The 22324-nt window shown below is 36.8% G+C and overlaps 1 protein-coding gene across 2 annotated transcripts in view; it reads right to left on the bottom strand.

The window, feature by feature from the left end:
- Positions 1–2114: 2114 nt before the first annotated feature.
- The window catches only part of GPATCH2 (G-patch domain containing 2), a 178566-nt gene continuing 158356 nt past the window's right edge, over positions 2115–22324 (bottom strand). Inside the window, exons 9-10 of one of the 2 annotated variants that reach the window (XM_019465635.2) lie at positions 17452–17540; positions 2115–5117 (exon numbers count right to left, since the gene is read on the bottom strand). In XM_019465635.2, the coding sequence (XP_019321180.1) occupies positions 4897–5117; positions 17452–17540 (310 nt within the window). In that variant the 3' untranslated portion in view covers positions 2115–4896. Of the gene's footprint in view, positions 5118–5160; positions 5794–17451; positions 17541–22324 lie in introns of those variants that run through there. The other variant, XM_019465636.2, reaches the window with a different exon arrangement.

The following is a 22324-nucleotide window of genomic DNA, read 5'->3' as shown; positions in this document are numbered from 1 at the left end:
TCCAACACATCTGATTGTCATTGATATTCCAGGTGGCCAGAGAAAGAACTTGTACTAGCTACTTTAGAATCATAGAATGTTTGAGGGGAAAGAGACCTTGAGTCAGTCTGGCCCAACTTCAGAGAAAATAAACACATGCAGGAAAATAAGGTAGAACAGGTCACAATCAGCCGTGAATAAATGTGTGAGTCAAATATGTTTACCAATTTTTTCTCCAATTTTTTTTTCAAAACATTGAAGTTTTCCAGGGCTTAAAAATTAACAATGAATTGAGCAGCTTGATCTTAATTGTCAAAGGGTAGTAATTAAAAAAAAAAATTTTAAAGCACTTTCAACTTTACTTTCAGGTTAAGAGGTGAATGTTTAAAGCACGAAGACAATGACTGCTTATAAATAATCTTTTTAAATATTGTTTTATTCTTTCATTCTTTGTTGTTCTATTAATATAGATTTCTACCAAGAGGAAAAAAAAAAAAAACCTAAAAAAAAAATCCAAAATAGTCTTTGTTAACCTACTTCATTTTACAATACTGATTTAGATCACTTTTTGTTTTTAGAAAGACAACATACAGGAAGAAATGATTTTCACTTCAAGGAAATCTGCTCAAAATGAAAATGTGTTGATGTAATCGTTAGTTCAATTACAAGAATATCAATTCACAATGTTAAAATAAACATATTAATAAAATGCAATATTTTGCAATCATGTCTGTTTATTGCACACATTATGTGCCCTGTAAACACACCTGTATGTATACACTATGAATATCTTTACCTCTACTGTCTTAACTTGTGTTTGGTAAGCACAGTAGGAGTCATAAAATCTATGTATCCAAATGTTGAGACCAATTAATTAATTGGTAAATTTTAATCAGTTATGAATTTTCTTTTAAAGGGGTACCATGTAACTGAAAAATGAAAGCAAACAAATTTGAGGGCAACATAGCCTTAAAAATTATGTTTGGGGAGAAGGAAGGAAAGAAGGAAATGACTCGAGGACACAGTCTCACCAATATCAAGTATAACAAGTATACAAAGAAAAAAGTTCAATTGCTAAGGTAGGTCATGTTCAGCTTCTCTTGGCTACAGCTTAGGGATGGGTAATTTAGACAATAAAGGAAGAGACCTATGTATTCTCTAAATTTTTTAGCACAACCAATTAACTTGACATGGGGCTTTAGATACTGTAGAATAGAAAATGGCTTCCCAAATGAGCAGAGAAAAATGTTACCACCTTTTTAAAGGAGACATGAATGATGCCTTCTAAATCATGAATTTCTTTGGATGCTTTGGGTTCTATGGGCACAGTAATGGGTAAAAACTATATGTGAAACATAAATTAATGGGCTTCATATCTTAAATATTTGATTTATATTAAGAATTCAATATTTTGATTGTTTATTTCTCCAATTACATTCTGGTACAAATAGAACATCAGGTCTGCACTGATTTTTCTTGAAGACCGAATGGGGAAGGGATGTATGTACTTCCGATGTATGTTTGTGCGATAGCAGGGAAAGCTTAGGATATTGCCACTTCCCTACTTTGAGTATTGATTCATGTTTTGTATAGTGAAATACACGGATACCTTGGATTGCAAGTAACTGGTTTTGCGAGTGTCCTGCAAGACGAGCAAACATTCCTAATAAATTTTAACTTGATAAACGAGAGAGATCTTTCAATACTAGTAGTGTGGGAAGACATATATCACATGATCACAACTGAGCCAATGGTTCTTCTCTCTCTCTTTCTCTCTGTCACTGTGGGATTGTGGGTGATCGCCTCCCATGCTCAGATGCTCAGTCTCAGGCCACGTTGTTTGACAGATCAGTTATTTTTGAGAACATGGGAAGGTGCCCACAACTGGCACTCATGTATTTTTTTATCACTTCAAAGCACCTATGGACAGTCCTTTGCTTTTCCATACAAGAGTAAGCTTAGGAATGCTTTGCTTCATTTTAGGTCATTGGATAGGTTCCTTGTTAAACTTTCACGAAAAGAAAAAGAATCCATTGAGCCGACAGATAGCAGTGATTCTGTCAGTGAGTGAGTGATAGTGAAATTTGTCCTACACAGTAACCCTTCTCCCTCTGGTCTCCCTCATACCAGCCACAAAGGTTTTCAAAGGTAATTTATTTTTCTTTATATTTTGTATTTTCTTTATCATTTTGTATCATATTACAGTATTATAATCATTTTTATATGAATATTTTTGGGTTGTGGAATAAATCATCCAGGTTTCCCTGGTTTCTTATGGGGAAATTTGCTTTGATCTACAAGTGCTTTGGATGACAAGCATGTTTCCAGAATGAATTATGCTCGCAAACCAAGGTTTTACGGTACTTCCATAACATAAAAAATATTTTAAGTCCTCTGAGAGACACATAAAGGGCTCTAGAGGTCAAGATTAAGACCTTTCTTCTGCTTGCTGAAAATGTAAACATGACCTTTTTAAGAGGGAGTGTTAGAGGAAAATACCCAAGGTAAGTGAGCATCTCAGAGGGGCTGCTTCAGATGACTAGGATCTCTCCAGATGGGAAACAACACAAAACGTTCATAAAGACTGCAATACTTAATTAAGGAGTTTCCCCATGTTGGTATGTTCTGCTTTTCCTCACTATGAGGGTTTGAACATTAGGAGTTTGGGACCAGTCTCACAAGAACCTTACTGTGTGTTATCAGTGGCTCCAAATTTGGCTTTTCAAAATTCTAGGCTTTTAGAAAATTCAGGCAATGGGTTTTTAAAGAAATCTTTTGAGTAGATCCTAGAGCACTATACACAATCTAAGAAGTTTTAACCTGGTATATAGATGATCTCCTCCAGATTTCTCCCCTTACATAGCTAGAATGAGTATTTAACACAAAGCACTTTTTTAAAAAAAGGCAAATTTCTATGAAACAAACTTATAGAAAATAATCATACAATAGGGTTACTCTATCCAATAAGAATTCCTCAAATGAACAATTCACCTGGTAGTCTATAATCCCTAAACCAAACTGTCCTCTTACCACAATACCCCTAGGAAAGAAGAGAATTCTTAAACATGTATGTTTGGCAAACCATAGAGACTCTCAAATAGCAGGCTGACTTTCTTTTCCCTAACTGGCAGTTAGGGCACCACCTGGGAAAGGTCTACTATAGGCATAAAGCTCTACTTCCTACTTTAAAAAACTCGGGGACTTACAAATTTTCTAAAACCTACTAAATGTAGTGAGGATTTTCAGGGCAGTGAAACTGCTGTGTGATACTATAATGCTAGATTCATGTCATTATACATTGATCCAAACCTACAGAATGTACCAGACCAGGGTGAACTGTAATGTAAACTGTAGACTTTAGGTGATTATGATGTATCATGGAGGCTTACCACTTGTAACAAACGTCCCGCCCATGTGGTGGATGGTGATAATGGGGGAGGTTGTGCATGTTTGGGGGCAGAGGGCCTATGAGAAGTCTCAGTACCTTCTCTTTAATTTTTCTGTGAACCTAAAACTGCTCTTAAAAAAACTTAAAAAACTCCATTAGAAAGGTGATTCACACGTGTTACCCTGGCCTTTACTCAACCAATAAAAGCCATTACAAATATAATATCAGTCCTTAATAATGAAGGTCATCATCCTCTAAGCTAAGAGCAATTTAGAAGCCTTGGCATTATAAAGCAGATGATTCAAAAATAACAATAGAGGCATATAATAAAAATGACTTGTTTTTGCTTGGTTTTAAACTACTCAGATGTTAGAAAGGGCAAATCATTACCATTCATTCTCTTGTTCACCTTGTAAATGGGTTGGATCACTGCCAGAGATCTGAATTCTTGGGAGAGCCATTTAAATTTTCAAATAAATCGATTCAATAATTCAAACAGGTTACTCCAATGGTTAAAACTGAAAATTAGTTTACTACAGTTGCATCGATCTAAAAAAATATCAACCTTTGGGAAGACAGAGGTAGAAGTAAATCTAGATGAATAGAATTTACAGTTCGGTCATGGTGAATTGAAAAAATACATTTTTCTTTCAATAATTATTTGATGTTCTAAATGAGGTAAAATTGGTAAAATCCGCAAGTCATGTTGAGGGCACTCCGGTGATAACAATGATGAGGTTTGTTTTGGTCAACAATGTCAGAGGGAAACATTAATCACTGTTTGTCAACTGTGAACCTGATACTACCCTGTCCAAGGATAGATGAATGGGTACCACCCCATTACAGAATCCTCATGAAAAAGCCAGATTCAAGGAATGTGAAATTGGCAAGCCTTTCAAACAAAGATTTGCTTAGGACTTCATTGACGTGATGATCGGTCTTTGAGTTCTGGGTGTGATAGGAAACAACATCCTTTCTGGCCTATCCCATTTGAGAAACACGTGGGTGTCTCATGTTTGCCTGGGCATTGCACACACAATGACTGAATCCAGCTAGAAATGACTGACCTATGAGATCAAAATAAATAGGGGCAACAAGCTGTTATTTATACCTAGAAATAACTGGAAGTTGCTGAAAAAATTTTTAAAGGTAAAGGTTTTCACTTTAGCACCAGTAACTGTGAGGGAACCCCATTTCTATCACTGTGGCAGGACCACTCGCAGGACGCTAGAGTGAGGAGTTTGAGGCAAGGTCAATTTCTGCTTCGAAAACGGAAGCTATGTTGTAATTTTAGGGCAATGGAATATATATATATATATATATATATATATATACACATACACACACACATATATACATACATACAATGGAATATATATATATACGTATGTATATATATACACATACACATATATAAATATGTACATACATATATATACATACACACACATATATATGTGTACATATGTATGTACATATATATATATATTAAATAAAAATTGTAAAACATTTCTTCTTTGTTTTTCTTCTCAGGCGGATTTTCCTGAATTGGGAGTGGCAGGTGCAGGGGTGCTTTTTGGTAGAGGAAATCCAAGACCTAATCCTTTTGGCCTCTGCATGGCTTGGATGGGCTCCGCGATCCCCTTGCCGTCTCGTCCAAGGCCTGACCCAGGTGTCCAGCCCATATTCTGGAGCATTCGATTTCCAATGTTGCTTTCTAGGATTGGCTGGGCATTTTCTCCTACAAATCCTGAAATTATAAAATGACAAAAAAAAAAAAAAAACACCCCCCCGCCCCAAAACACATTAGTACAGACACAGGTGAAGATCTCCTCTCAAGCTAAGAAAATCATATTTTCATAAGTTTTTCTTTCAACAAGGTACTGGGGGTGGGGGTGGGGAAGGGGTGAGAGGGTCATTGTTTATTCATCTTGGGAGAAGGAGTTTGTAGTGGTAGAGGGATCCATGGAAGAAAGATCTTGTTTAGAGTTTTAGCTATACTACTTAGTAGTTGATTAAGTTATTTAACTTCTTGGGGCTTTTGTTTTCTCTTCTGTAAAGTAGGTATAACAACGTCCACTGCCTACCTCACAGCAAGTTGCCAGGGTCAGATGAGATCGTGCAGGCAAAGTATTCTCAGTAAATGATAAAATACAAAGAGATTTGATTTCATTGCTGTGTTAGTGTCAACGATAATTCTGAAGATCACCAACTTACGATCTAATACCTTATACTTCCTCGGGGCCTTGACATTCCATAAAACCAAAACTAAAACCAAACCAAATGAAAAGCACAACTGATGACATCCCTAATTCATAGAAATTGTTGACACTGTTCTAATCATCTTGTTATTTATTATTTGGACTATAACATATGCAACTTTTAATTCCTTTCTTCCCCTTTCTTCCATTTCTATGTTTTGATTACTATAGAAGGAGGCAAGAAGGGAAGAATAGAGAAAAAAGAATATTACTGTCATGTATAGCACTGTATATAAAGTAATCCTTCCCTTTTCCCTCCATCCCTGATCTCCTACCTACCCTCATTCCTTATTTTGGAAAAGGAGGTTGGGCAGTGCTTACCATGAGATTTAGAAATAGCTGTTATTTCCCCAATGTTCTTAGCAAAGACAATTGAGAGATGCACCCATCTTAAGCATTATCTATTTGATGACATTTTCCAAGATTGACTTTTTTTTTAAACAAAGTTTTTATTTATTTATTTATTTTGATAGCACAGAGACTGAGATCATGACCTGACTCGAAATCGAGTTGGATCCTCAACTGACAGAGCTACCCAGACTCCCCCCAAAGATTGACCTTTAACTTAAATTTTCTTGTAGGCTCTTATGGAAATAGTTGAGCATACGAACCGTACATCTGATTCTAGGGGAAAGCGCAGAAGTACCAAATCTCTAAATTCGAGGAATTGTGAAATGAACAAGTGTAAAAGTCAAGGAAGCACAAGAACCTGGGCTCCCTCCTTTGACGAAAGACTTGGCCTTGCTCTGTGTGCCCCAGCTGTAAAGTGCAGGCTGGCACCCTGAGAGTGGCCCATTTCTGCTTATCCTGTATCAGCAGCTGTGAGATTGTGGCGTATGAAAGGGGACAATAGCAAATCTAGAGATAACCTGTTAAAAGTAATCAGGACTCTCAAATACAGAGCATTTCTTATGATACGCCCCTTGCAGAAGAAGGAAGTGGCGAGCAAATACTGGCGATTGTGTGGGAAAGGGGTTGAGGGCATCTTAAAACAGTCTTTATTTTAGTGAGAACATGTTTAGCCCAATCTCCTCTGTCAGAGCTTTCCGAGAAGTCTGTGGTAGAACTCTGGGCCACAAACTTGCAGGGATGCAGTGCTAGCTCGCCCTTCCCTCCTTAGTCCTCCATGGATAAAGTCTCACTTTTCAAAGATCTGAGTATGTCTCTGGTGTATATACCAGCTAAGCCCTGGGTCCGGCATATTTCTGGTCGGAAATGTGAGCTCTCTTCCTGGACAGTTTGAGGGTTGAAATGGGCAGCTGTTGACAAGATCACTCACTACTCTCGAAGGCTTGTGAATCAGATGTCTTTGGCATCGACCCACATCCCCCTCCGCACCTTTTCCACCATCATCAATTTTTCCTCCCTGACTTGGGGGTTATGAGGGTACCTTCTACTCCATCCCCACTCCCTAAGAAGGTTGGGACTCTCTGTCCGTTTCCTTCTCTAAGACTACGTTTAAGATGGTAATACAAGGCACAGAAGGATCCTCCAGCACCAGTAATAACAACAAAAGTTATCTATGGGACTGGAAAGTGTAGTGCTCTATTTCTTCACCTGGATGTCGGTAACAGAAATGGCCAGTGCATTATTGTTCTTTAGACTGTACCTATGCATTTCTGCGTATTCTTTGGTATATATATTTCAGAGTAAAAAAAAAAAAATCATAATAAAAGAAATGCCAGAGTTGAACCAACAGTTTGTTTCACGTGGTACTTCATATCTGGCCTTCTCGGGGAAGAGCAAGTGGGTTGTTCCTCATGATTCTGACTTCTACAAGAATGGAAGTGCAAAGAGCTAGAAATAAGTTTTAATAACCGACACTCATTTACTATAATCAATTGATTTTCAAAGCCCTTTATTGGACATTGTGGTAGTCTCAATCTTCAGTACATTTTAGGACTGAGAATAGAATACATTATTGCCATTTGCTAAATTAATTACAGGGAGTAAGGAAAAACTAGGTTACTCCAATAATGAGTCAGTTTTGGATTTGTCAAATTGGGTCTCAGCTCACTGAAACAAGTACCTTAATGTGTAATGAAAAACCAAGCAGCTTGAATGGCAATGACTGTTGTCAAAGAAAAATTCATAATTAACATTATTTACTGCTAGAATAGGGCAATTATATATACATATATATATACATATATATATATATACATATATATATATATAAACTCTCTGTGCACATATGCGCACACACATACACACACACACGCATACATAAAACGTAAAAAATGGACCTCTTAGTTAACACACGCACATACACACACACCAAACAAAAGCTGTTTGTCAAAACTTTTCCCTAATATGACAACAAAAAAAGCAATTAGGTTTTTATTTTGAAATTATGATTATGGTGGCAACAAAGACAGACATCCGAGATATCTAATATTTTCTGAACAGCCGCCGAACAGGTATGTCAGGTTGAACAGTGAACTACCGTTCTGTCCCACACCCCTGATTTTTCAGTGATTGCCACAAATTAGTTTAACTCCATCTCTAAGCTCCAATCAGGTCAGAGGTCTCCTGGTGCTCTGGCTGCACTTCTGTTTAATCATACCTTGGATGCAAGAGCTTGCAAAAGTTCAGGTTTAAAATCTGTTTCATATTTAAGAAAAAATATGAGGTCAATTTAATACACCTCTTCAAAAATTGCTAAATTGTGGTCAATTCTCAGATCTAAAGTGAACATCAAATGGTAATTGATTATCCTAATTTCAAATGTTGGTATTTGGTATTTCCCGGGAGTGACCACGCTAATTCTCCCCATGCTTGTTTTTTATACACATGGAAAAGAACCCACTCCTTCTCTGTATTTTAGGTGATTTCATTTCTCTTCTTCATGAAAATAAAACAAAGCATTATATTATACTTTGAAGTAAAACAATAAAAAGAAAGAATATTTAATTTCTCAAATGCTAAATCTTTCCACATAGAAACAGATTCCTGAAAAACAAACAAAAAAGCTTTTCTATACAACCTTAAAGAAAAGGTAACAGTTACTTCATTTTTCATGGACAATGATTCTGGAGTGAGATCTACTGTTGGTCTCTTATCCTTTTTATGAGATTAAGACTTGGGAGTGGAACAACTCTGTCTCTGAACAGCATCCTACAACCTTAATTTCCTTTCCTTTTGCTCCTGGCAGTGCTAAATCTTTTAAGTCCTTTCCTGGAAGGCTCTCCTCCTGTTTGGGCAATTTTAGCAACACGAAGCCTGCTAACTCTCCCGCATGCTCCCGTTCCCAGCCCCCTTTACTCGGGATTTCTTATGACAGCCTAGTCGCTCCTTTCCCCTCGAATCTTCCAGAGAGTATTGTGGATGGTAATTCACTTGCGTAATTGGCTCAAGAGATGAAAATCTTGTATCGGCCTCTCTTAGCTGCTAATCTGTCCAGCTGACTGCAAGCCTAATTGGCAGCTTGTTTAGTAATTTGGCTTCTCAAGTGTTGTATTGATGTTGGATAAACAGCCAATGGAAGGGGAGGTCATACATACTGCAGGTTCCTACATAACAGCCCATGCACCCCACTTCAGACCCTCCCCTGTATTCAGAAGGCATTTGTGGTACGCATTCACTCTTTCTTACCATCCTCTTTTCCCTATTACTTTTCTAGCCAGCTTGGGGCCAAGACTATTATTATTATCATCATCATTATTATTTGTGGTTATTAAAATCATGAGTTATAATGCAGTCCTCTGTTCTCAATAACTAATTTTTAAGGACATGGGTTGTTTGATTACTATTAAGAAAAGAAACAGCATTTAGCACAGTTTGAGTTGTGAGAAAACGGTAGGTGTTCCTACTCATTGTCAGGTGTTTTAATTATTTCATTCTGAATATAGAAAAGCTTGATTCAGACCATTCTGCATTTTATCTGCAAAATTGTAGACATTTCTCATGTGAATTTTGTTAAATCAGTTTGAATCTTTAATGCCTAAAATACAAGGCACATGCTTTTAAAATAATAAATAATAAAAATTTAATGTAGAACTAATTTCCCTTTTTTTTCTTAAGTGATGAAAACTTTGTAAAAAATGAAAGACGTAATCTATATTGACATGTTTGGAGAAGTGTTTTTATTAATAAATATTTTTATTATACGGAAATATATTTCTTATGGAATCATTATGTATCAAAGAATAGTCTTTTCAAAAAACTAAAAAAAAAATCTTAAAATTGTATTGGTTGTGAAGGCACACAGGGATGTTAATATTCAATAATATAATCCGGACCATGGTCTGCCTATTATGTACCATGCACATGGTTTACTTGTTAGGCATATAATATTCATCTCCGTTCCTCATAACAACTGTGCTAAGAAGGAATGATAAATGGCCTTGGAGACACGATGTCACTTAACCATGACTATGCAGTGAGTAAGCTCCGATTCAAACTTTGGTTAAGTTTACTCCAAAAGCCTACAACCTTTCCATGAAAATTAATGGCAAGTAAATAGTTTTAGTGATGATGATGCTTCAAATAACTAAAAAAAAAAAAATGGGTTATAGGTGAATTGCAATAATATCTTCTCTCAATTTGCTTATGGGCAATATACAGCAAAAATATACTGGCATAGGTGGATAACAATATATAACGAAGTCTGTAGCTCTGCAGTTACAAATACTTCCATATACACTATTTCTTTTGACCTTCCTGGCCAATCTAAGGTATTATTGGTTTCATTTTGCAGATGACACTGAGGTTTGAAGAGGTAACACACCTGCCCAAAGTCAACTAGCTAGAAAGTCCCAGTTAAAATGTGAACTCTCATTTGAGTCCAAATGTTACTGACTCACTGACTGAACATTTAATTTAAAATACTCTACCACTAATATTTTCTATTATGTCATTTCTTCTGCCACATTCTCTCAAACGACTAAGATTTTACTCTATTCACAAATTTCAAACTCCTGAAAAATTTCTAGTCTAACCTAGCATAGCAAGTCTGTCTGAAAAGAGTGCTTCAACTCTCTTGAAATACTTAAAGAATTATTCATTTTGCTTGCTATAAATACAGCTTATCTGGCTTTCTTTTACAGATATTTAAGTTATAACTTAAGTTTTAGTTGTACTTACCATAAACAGCATTTACAGGGTTTTGTTTTTTGATCTATGATAATAATCCCTGAATTTAACTGATGCATATACTCCATTTACATTTATTGTGATTACTGGTATATCTGGATCTATTTTTCCTGTATTATTTAATGCTATTTGCCTCACGTTTCTCTATATTTTTGTGGACTTCTCTATATTTTTGTTTCTTCCCTTTCTGGCATCTCTACATTTTTGTTTCCTCCTTTATGGTATCTATTGCTTGTTTACACTAGCTTGAAAATTATATTTTTATTCTTTTGGTTATTACCTTTAAGTGTCAACATGCATACTTATTATTTTTTCACACTTCCATATTGTTGTCCAGAGTTTTACTTCCATCTTACTTTTATACATCCAAATTAACCATCTTCATGGGCACTTCAACATCATTATTAACTTTTATATATTCAATATTTTAGCTTTATGGACACGTTTAACAATCTCTTTGCTCACAGTTCCTTCTTGATTTTGATTCTCTTTTTATGCATCCTATTTTCTTCTACATGAAGTGCTAAGTTTAGTAATAATTGGTCTTTACCTGGAATCGTCTTTATTTCATCCTCACTCTTGGGAAATAGTTTAACTGGATATAAAACTCTATGTTGACAATTATTTTGTCTCTATACTTTGAAAATCTTATCTCTTATGTTCTAGACTGTACTCATGTTTTTTATTTTTTTATTTTTTTATTTTATTTATTTATTTTTTTTTAAATTTTTTTTTCAACGTTTTTTATTTATTTTTGGGACAGAGAGAGACAGAGCATGAACGGGGGAGGGGCAGAGAGAGATGGAGACACAGAATCGGAAACAGGCTCCAGGCTCCGAGCCATCAGCCCAGAGCCTGACGCGGGGCTCGAACTCACGGACCGCGAGATCGTGACCTGGCTGAAGTCGGACGCTTAACCGACTGCGCCACCCAGGCGCCCCTGTACTCATGTTTTTAAGTTTGCTACCAATGTGATGTCATTCCTACGTACGTTACATCTTTTATCCCTGGCCACTAAGTTCTTTTCTTTCTCTTTGGTGTTCTTAAGTTTTATTACAATGCGTCTAGGTATGACTAAATTTACATTTACTATTTTCTGATAAAGATTTGTGTACAGTTTGAATATGAAGATTCACATTTTCCTTCAGTTGTTTCATTGAATTCAGTCAATATGCCCCTGGAATAATGCACCTCTCTATTCTTTCTATCTCTTCTGGAAGTTCTATTAGATGTATGTGTGTTGAACTTGATTCTCCTCCAAGTCTTCCAGCCATTCTACCTTCCATATTTTTACCTCAGTTCTTTTAGGTAGTCTCTTCAAATTGCTCTTTAAATCTGTTTACAACTTTTTTTTTTCTTTAATTTTTGGCTCATAAGACCACTTTCCGTAGGTTTTCATTTGTAAAATAAAAAAGAATCATTTAGAGTTTAAGGCATGTTACCACGAGAGTGGCTTTGCATTTGCTTCAAAGACCAGTTTTTTGTTAGGTTTTTGGCTTGGTGTAATTTTACAACAGAAATTCATGTGAGGATAAATTCTTGGTTACAAATCTTCAGAATCCTCTACTTGAAGCCCAGGTGGAAATGAGATTCTTTATTTTCCTGTGCCTATAGGCAGAGTTTTGTTTCCAGTCTGCCCTTTTCTGAGGAGAGAGCTTTCCAGAGGTTCTGGCTTGATAGGATCTTTACTTACACCCAACTCCCCATCTTAGCTCCCTTCCCACAGGGGCACTCCCCAATATACCTCAGTGGTCCTAGATTGGGACAGTCTAAACTGGGCGTGGGCATGGGAGGTGCTTAGGATCATTTCTGGTCTTGACCATTTACTTTCCTTCAGTCTCAACTATACATCTAAAAAGATGGCTTTACATTTTGTTCAGCATGTCCAGATATTCTGTAGTTTGAGTCTTTTCTCATTATTTAGTCTTTTATATTGTCAGGAACACAACGGTTTTCTATCTAATTTGGATGCTTACCCTTTCCTTAAGTGTTCCTGATATGAAATGGAGAGCCATTTAAGGCTCTCCTAAAACAGCAAACAGTAGTTTGGTGATGCGTGTATCAAGAGGATGACGGTGATATGTTTCCTAGGCTTTTGCTATAGTTCAGATATAGTCCGTTTTCAAATTCAATACCATTGATCTTCCCCCAAAGTCTGCCTGTTTTAAAATCCTGGAAGAGGTAAGATAAACTACAGTGGTCATATAGATCCAGCAGTAAAAGAAAATAAAAATAGAATTATTGATAAAGTAAATTTGGACAATTGAAGAGATATAGCACTTTAGAAGTGGGCTTGGTTATACCAACCATTTCTTGATTATGATCAGTGTGACTTTTAATTAAAAGCACACTTTCTAAAAATCTTCACCCATTATTAGGATTTACAACTCGCCTTTATTGCCTTAAATATTCACAGAGATTATTTTATTATTGAAGTATCAGTAGGATGCTGAGGAAAAAGTCGATAAGTCACAACAAGCTGTAATGCAACCTCTTGCCAAGAAGTTGCATGTCCCAGAAGACAGTTACCCTGGAGTAATATCTATACCAAGATATTAAACTTCAATATGCGGGGCACCCGGGGGGCTCAGTTGGTTGGGCGTCCGACATCAGCTCAGGTCATGATCTCACGGTTCGTGAGTTCGAGCCCCATGTCGGGCTCTGTGCTGACAGCTCAGAGCCTGGAGCCTGTTTCAGATTCTGTTTCCCTTTCTCTCTGCCCCTTCCCCATTCACACTCTGTCTCTCTCTGTCTCAAAAATGAATAAACATTAAAAAAAAAAAAAAAACTTCAATAGGCATCTCATTACATAATTTAAAATGTATAGAAAAAAGGTTGACTCCTTATGATGACTATTTTCCTTATGATATTTGTTCAATAGAAAGCAAAATAATAACAACAAAAAAAGCAAAACAGTAATAGCAAATACTAATTGTGGATAGCAATGAATTTAGTAATGTATAGAGAACAAAGCATTTAAAAAAATGCGGTAGCCACAATATTTCAGAAAGCACTTAAATCTTCTTACTCTCAAATCCTCAATAAGCTATGACTTCTACCAAAAACACAGACCATAACCAACATTGCTGACTGCCTTTTAAAAAATGCATTAATAATATTCTTTCTATTTTGTTCACTGCTTTTCTTCACCTTTACAGATGACATTTTTCAAACTATAAAATGCATTCTGCTGGCAAACCTTCTTGCTTCAACAGTTCTCAATTTTATAATAGTAAATCTACATCCTTTGCTACTGAGAACATCAACTATCTTTTGGTATGTGACTTTGAATGAGGCAGAGAACAAGCCATACATTTAAAAATCAATATCTAACCTTATCAATATTCATTTTACTTTGTCGATACAAAATACAAAGGTGAAAGAGCAGTAAATAAGCTAAAGCACTGAAATAAATTTGGTGTTCCTGTCACAATTAATAAATGTTCACCCGATAACACTGCTGGCTAGTCTATAGCCTTATAAAGTGAATGAAATTATGCTTCAGTGCCATTGCTAAAACAGGGTGAATAAAATTTTCAACACAATAGCAGGTAAAGATGATCAGATTTGGGGTTATTAATTTCATAGGGGACTTTTAAAAGTATATTATTTATTATGTATAAAACATATAACTGTTTATTTTTAGACTCTTAAATTGTCATATGAACCCTGTTCAGGATTATAAAGTTAAAGTGCCAAATTATAGTTTTCTGACAATGTTTTGGTACATGTTTTCTGAAGCTGCTGTTTGACCGCATAATATTTCACATACAAATCAGAGGGGATCATTAAACAATATTTGAGCTGTCTGCCTTTTAACTCTTATCCCCTATTTCGAAAGAGAGGCAGTTATCTTTACTTGCATTTTTCCAGCTTGGACTGAACACTGACTAAAGGCAGAAGAAAACTGTGAGAATATACTTCCGTTCAATGCATTATTTGGTATGTTTGCAAGGGCCTATAAAATGGCAAGAATATTCACTTTAAAATAGTTCTATGTGCTAACTCAACTTTGAAAACTTACAAATATAACTGACTATTAGGAGACTGAATATACTCCAGAATTTGAAAATTATAATTTTCAGAGACAAGATGATCTAGGATTCATAACCTCATTATCAAAGTGTATTTATGCAAAAGCATTTCTTACTTGAATTTGGATAATAATCTTCACCTTCGAGTTGATTCATTAGTATTAGAAGATATTCTTTTTAGAACTGAGGACTTTTAAATAACCTCATTCTCTTCCTCTTTGAGAGGAACAGTTATGCATGGATTTAAAAAATGCATTGGAAATGAGTAACATAATTCTCTTACTCAACTACTGTGAGTAATTACAAAAATGCATTAAATTTCTATGAATTTTATTCTTTAAGCAAAAAAAAAATCTAGTAATATAATCAAAATCCTGAATCTTAAGAGAATCACAACAGTTTTTAAATATAACATCTGGAATATGCTGGTATAAGCTTATGAATGTTTTAGGCTAAAGTTTAATGTTTATACCCATACTCCATATAAATGATTTCCTCTGATGCTATTGAGATGTAACATCAAAATCACCTTGTAGGAATAATTATATTATCCTCTCCTCAACCATTATGCCTTTTCCTTCTCACTTCACATATGTTCAGAGTGTTAGAACCTGACCCTCGTATTCTCTCTTCCTTATTGCTGGCACAAAGCTGCCTTAGTCATACTCCTAAGATTGCTCTTGTACTATTTCTGCCACTAATGTCTGAATCATTGAAAGATAAGAGAATTCAGGGACCATTCAACTGGAATGGGGCTATTAAAGAATCCTACACCTGCCTTATGAAAGATTTGAATTGAAGAACTTAAGACATGTATTTGATCTAAAAGTGGCTATATGTTCCTGCATAAAGAGAGATATTAGACGTATTCTCACGAAGGTTCTGTAACTCTACATTGCGATACTGAGATAAGTCTTCCATGAAACTTAAGACACAATAGCAGCCTCAAATAAACGTATGCAATGGAGCAGTCTTTACAAATGTATTCTTACACAAAGGCTATAGTATGTTGTCATGGAAAGAGTAGGGATTTAGAAGTCCTGAAGGTGGATGTAGGCTTGAAACCTCGCTTGGCCATTCAGGAATTACGTCTTCTCCAGTAACAAAGAAAAAACCGAACACTGCTGTGTAGCTTAAATTTTATGGTGTAAAGTGATAATGCCACCAAGCTCACAGAATTGTTACAAAGATAAAAGAAAACAATCAAGTTTCTGTTACATACTAGGTACCCAACAAGTGGTAAACATTATTCTACATAAATATGAACACATTCCACACATAGGTGCCTCTTACTTCCAAATTCTGAAAACTCAATACAACTACAAGATGAAGATCAATATTATATCCACTCATAACCACATGCCTAATTCCATGTCACCCTTCATATAGAGGGGACAACTACATCATGAGTGCTTCAATCGTAAGGCATTCAATTTTTTTAGCCCTCAACTATAGGACAGGTGCCCTAAATAAAAAATTAAAGCTTCCCATCCTTTATTTCTTTGACATCACCATGTCAAGATTTTTCTCCCCCTTCTCACAGTTTATTCTCCTGGTTGACGTGAATCTTATTTTCGTATTGTACAATTCAGAATGGGAAAAAGAACTTTTCCTATACAAGGTTTCCCAAATGAAGAGAAAGTTTATAAATCTGAATGGGTTAAAGATCCCAGGCAACAGGCCAAAGCTATTATTCTTTGTAACTGACCAGGTAACTACACTGAAAACATTTCTTAGATTCAGTTTGCCGCGTCACAAATCCATGATGGTTAATTGTAGTTTATTCCGATGTGGGGGGGGGGGGGGGTCCAACACTTTAATGTCCCGTTGGCTTCCTCCTCTCATTGGTTTTTTATCTCTACCTTCCTTACCATTGTTCTTGCATGAGATTTTGTTATACATACTAGTGTTATTCCTATCCTTCACCACCAAGCTTGAGTCTTTTAGGAAGGCTTCTAGGGGCCTAGTGACTTCCCTCTGCTCAGCACTTGTGTTTTTCCCTATTCCACACTCTTTAGAATGGCATGCTATTCGAAGGATGTGTCCTTTGAGGTGGAAATGATGAGAGACATTTTATTCTAATGCAGATTTTTTTTTTTTTTTGGAGTAAACTCAATGCCCAATGTGGGGCTTGAACTCACGACCCTGAGATCAAGCGTCTCATGCTCTACCGACGGAATCAGACAGGTATCTCTGTTTAAATAAGGAAAGACAAACCAAGGATTGCTGCAGAGCTGGGGCTAGAAACCAGACGGACGCAATCATAGCTATAGCTTTCCGTCTTCCATAATATGGGGCCTTGTGTTTTGAGGCTTCTCCTTACACTTTTGAATTGCTTCCTATTAATCTCTTCTGGGGTTATTTGTCTTTTCATCTATTTATCCCTTGTCTTCCCAACCAGTCTATAAATTTCTGGACACAGCCTTTGAAGATTTTGTATCCTTTAACACCTCACACAAAGTCTTGTGTTTAGGCAGGTGTGTGGCAAATATTTTGTTGACTGGCTGCCTGAAAAATCTGGGCAAGGAAAACACAGTACATCCTGACACCAAAGGCAAACGATTTAATAGTTGCTTGTAACTGTGCTTTTTTCTCAGTGCAAGTGATTTAGAATTATCTGTATTTTCCTCTTGATGGCTTATGAACTTTATATTTGTGTTCTGCCCCAACCCCTTCTTGCTGTGGTAGGTCCTACCTGCTGTGGTAGGTCCAGGCAAGGGTGCAGCTTTTCTTCTCCGCTTGATATCTCCAGTGCATAAGGATCCCAAATGCATGCTTGTTTGCCTACAAGTAATTATCAGAAAAAACTATTAACAAAGGAGGAAAAAAATGACACATAAATACACAGCTTGGGTAATCTGAACCTAAATCAAAACATTCTCAACAAAGATGGAGCAGCATAGTAAAACCACCAATCTTGTTTATATCGAAACATAATTACATTTGTTGACAAGCATTCAGCTGCTAAATGCGCCATCATAAATTGTTACTGGAATGAATAATATAAAAGGAATGCTTTTTAATTTTCAAAACTGGCAATCTTTCTAGCTCAACATAAAATCAAGCACTGTTGCTTCTGACAGGAAAATAGCTAAGATTAATTATCTAAAGAGATCACAATATTGTTGCTAGGTTATCAATTGGTTACTAATGCTTTACTGTCAGAGCAACGTTTATTACAGGAAAAGTATGATCAATTTCTTTTAGGATATTATGTGGCAGTGACTTCTCTTAAAACATTTTAAACAGATAGAAGGAAATAGTGATGTTTTCTCTTATAATTCATATGATCAGAATTCTTGGCTAATTGTTTATTAGCTAGGTGAGGAAATATAATTTGAATGCATTAATGCTGGTCTACTGCTACTGAACAGGCTAACAGGGTATTGGATTATATTTGTAAACACATGATACGTAACGACTGAGAAGTAGAACTTCTGTTATTCTTGAAACTAGTTAGAACTGGATTATTCTGCCTAATCATGGACTCCTAAATTAGTAAGTTTTGGAAAAATTAGAAATGGCCCAATTAGAAGTCAAGAAAAAATAATACAAAGTTGGAAAGGACTGAAAAGTCTTTGGACATTTGAAGCTAGAGAGGGATGCTGTTCATTTCCCGGATCATAATCCCTGATGTGGGGTTGGGATCACGTCTGGGGATCATGAAGCAAAAATAAATGATGTATGTTTATTGTAGTACGTGTTCTTCTAGGAATTCATAGAGATATCTGGTAGTATCCTGAAGTTTTACAGCACCTGTAGGGAGGGGCCAAGGGCAGGCAGCCCCCAAATGGGGCACTTTGGCATGCAGATTGTATCAGGCTGAAAACAATCAAGGCCCAAAAGACTGAGGAAGAAACTTTATTACCCTCTCCCCCACCATAACTGACTAAAAGAATTTAGATAGAGGAGTTGCTTCAGGAAGAGACCCATCACCATTGATAACTACACTATAATATGAACTAAGTATGACAGAAAGGGAGGAACCTAACAAGGCCTGTTGTATCAAAGTCCTCTCTATGTCCCATTGTTTCTGAATGGCCCAGAAAACATTTGTTCTTCCAACATTTGTTCTTTTTCATCTTCTTGTGCATTATATTCCTTCTCATTTAAGTCCCAGATTCCTATCCCCCTTCTCCTTAGTTTCGGATGACATATATACTCCTCTCACTGGACCGTTTTTGGAATCTCACGTCTGTGTGGGTTCCCTGAACGTACAAAATTTAAGTTGATTTTCTCCTGTTAACTTGTCTCATGCCAATTTGATTCTTAGTCCAGGTAGAAGAATCTTGAATGACAAAGGAAAATTATTTTCTCCCCTACACACCCAATTTGAAAACACCCAGATTACTAGAGAAAATTTTAAAAGGGGAAAATTAATTCAGGTAAAAACCAAGATATATATTTACACACATACACTCCGGCATTTAAATATAGTGAAAAATTGGAACTGGGGAGTTTAATTACTGTACATATAGGTTCTAGCCATATTGCACAAAGTAAAGTATAATAATGATCTGGTTGATCCACAGTCAAATAAATACACTGTGAAAATCTATCAGTATAGGTAATAGCAAATAGGCACTTGTCTTGTTTTCTCTTCCTTTTGTATTAAGTGCATACTGTTTCTCCATTAAATATTTACAATTATTTTTTAAAATGCTGATTTACTTATTTTGAGGGGGGGGAGCAGAGGGGGTAGAGAGAGAGAGGGAGAGAGAGAGAGAAAATCCCAAGCAGGCTCTGTGCTGTCAGCACAGAGCCCAACGCCAGACCCGATCTCATGAACCGTGAGATCATCACCTGACCTGAGCTGAAATCAAGAGTCAGATGTTTAACTGACTAAGCCACGTAGGCACCTGTAAATATTTACAATTATTAAAATATTTAAAAGAAATTAGTTCAGGTAGTGACTAACTTTGCAGAAACACACACACACACGTCAAAATGTTTATCGACATGCAAAATGGTAACATTTTTGTTGGATTTTGAGGTGTGGTCTTGGCCCCAATGCCAAGAAAAGCGAATTGTTTTGATCCTATCTATTTAAAAATTTTTTTTAAATATATATTTTTGATAGAGAAAGGCAGCGTGAGCAGGGGAGGGGCAGAGAGAGAGGGAGACACGGAATCCAAAGCAGGCTCCACGCTCTGAGTTGTCAGCACGGAGCCTGGCACAGGGCTCGAACTCGTGAGAGCCGTGAGATGGTGACCTGAGCTGAAGTTGGACACTTAACCGACTGAGTCACCCAGGTGCCCCTGATCATATCTATTTTTTAAAACTATTAGAAATTTTTAAAGGCTACAATAATATCAGAGAAGACACATTCTTTCGATACAAAATTAACGAATTCACTTATTCTGCAGGCATTTATTAGTATCTACTACCTACTTAGCATAAGCACCCAGAGGTCGTGACAATAAGGAGAGTAGGAAAGAAGAGATGGCAGATGCAAAGGCCATGGAATGTTCCTGTCCTATTATTGGAGGAGTTTACAGTCTGAATGGGGAGACTACGTCATGATCACATGAAATAATTAAGAACACTGGCGGCAATGGCAGGGTCTGCAACTTTATTAAATATTACTAGAGATTGTATTATTTAGTCCTAATGACAATTCTTTCTTTTTTTAAGTTTATTTATTTATTTTGAGGGTGGGGAGGGGCACCCCCCTCCCATGGGGGGGGGGGGCGATGCAGGACTGTCTCACAAACCGTGCCTGATCCGAAATCTAGAGTCAGACACTTAACCAACCGAGCCACACAGGTGCCCTGGTCCTTATAACAATTCTAAACATGTTGTGTTGCATATGCCTTTCTTCCTTTGTAGGTAAATATTTGTACTTCAATGGAAAACTATACTTTTGGAGCATAGTCTTCTTGGCATCAGGTTCTGATTCTACAGGAGCTAGTTTACAATTCTATGTCCTAGGTACCGAAGCAATGGGAAATAATGCTTGTCTATAGAAATGCAAATGAATTGTCCCGAGGAAGGACAATCCTCCTTCCTGTGGAAAAGCCAGTTCTGCTTCCATTTGCACATTTATGTCCCCATTCCTTACTCTTTATAAATTTGTGCTTCTCTGACTTCTCCCTTGAAGCCCTGATAAGATCTGCCTGGTTCCCTCGTTCACTCATGATTTAAATAATATCTCAAACACACACTCTTTTTAATTTGTGAAAGAGTCACGATTTTATCTTTTTGTCCAAAATTATGCTTTAACATCTTTGATCCCTCCTGAGCACCGCCCCCAGCCCCTCCCCACCCCTCCCCCCCCCTCCCCCCCCACACACACTCCAGCGAAAGACTGCAGTAAAACTGACCTTCTGCAGAGCATATACCAGACAGGCTCAGATATCAGGAATAGCTGAGAAGGAGGGGGAGGTACCATTCGGAAAATGGGAATAAAGTGGGAATCTGCATTCTGAGGCACAGCCCTTTTGTTGTCGAGTTGTGAAAAACAGCCCACAGACCATCTACTTCTGATCCTCTTGGTAAAACAGAATTATGCTAAGTGAAATAAGTCAGTCAGAGAAAGACAAATGCCACGTGATTTCACTCATACTTGTAATTTAAGAAACAAAACAAATGAACATATGGGAAGGGGCGGGGCAAGAGAGGAGGGAAGCAAACCACCAGAGGCTCTTAATGATAGAGAATAAACTGAGGGTTTATGGGAGGGAGGTGGGTGGGAGAGGGGCTAGATGGGTGATGGGTGCTAAAGAGGGCACTTGTGATGAGCGCTGGGTGTTGTATGTAAATGAGGAGTCAGTGAATTCGACTCCTGAAACCAATATTGCACTGTATGTTAACTAAAATTTAAATTAAAAAAAAAAAAGTAACCAAAAAGCACCCCCCCTCCCCACACCAAAAAAAAAAAAAAAAAAAAAAAAACAATAATAACAACAACAAAACCCCCCAAAACATAAATAACCTTAGTTTAAGTAATTGCTGGTTAGGTTTCCTACACCTGTTGCTGAAAGTGTTTTAAATGATAGTTTGTTCGGGTCAGAGATTTAGGAGTAGCTCAGGACGTCTGGGGAGCAGTGTTTCAAGAAGGGACTACATAATATGAAGGAAAAAGAACACTGGGGTTGGATCATGGGCCATATATATGCCACATATCCCCCATGGAGGCATCTGAATTTTATAGCTGATGTGGAGTCATCAAAGGTCATTTAGTAAGAGATTAGAATCCTGGGATGCTGGTAGGCAGCGGGGTTGGCCAGAGTTGAGACTGACGAGAGGGTTTGCAAAATCTAGACACACATTGCCTCCCAGGTCTCCCTTCTGTTACGACTGAGAATAACACCACGGAACTTCTTTGTGTTAGTCTATCTCAGACAGGAGGTGGGCAGGGATGGGCAGGTGGTCCATGAAAAGTCCTGATTCTGGCATTAAAAAAACAAGCAAACAAAAACAAAAACAAAACAAATGAACAAACAAAAAACAACTATGCCAGATTTCATTACTTTCAGATACATTTAAAGCTCAAACTGAGCTAAAGAAAATTAGCCAGGAGTGTCTCTCTTAAGAAATACATTTTTAGAAACAATTAGAAGAAATAC

Source organism: Panthera pardus, unplaced genomic scaffold (assembly GCF_024362965.1).
Source record: "Panthera pardus isolate Hobbes unplaced genomic scaffold, ASM2436296v1 HiC_scaffold_21, whole genome shotgun sequence".
Lineage (NCBI taxonomy): Eukaryota > Metazoa > Chordata > Mammalia > Carnivora > Felidae > Panthera > Panthera pardus.
Note: the sequence above shows the minus strand (reverse complement) of the source record. Positions and strands in the feature narration are given on the sequence as shown.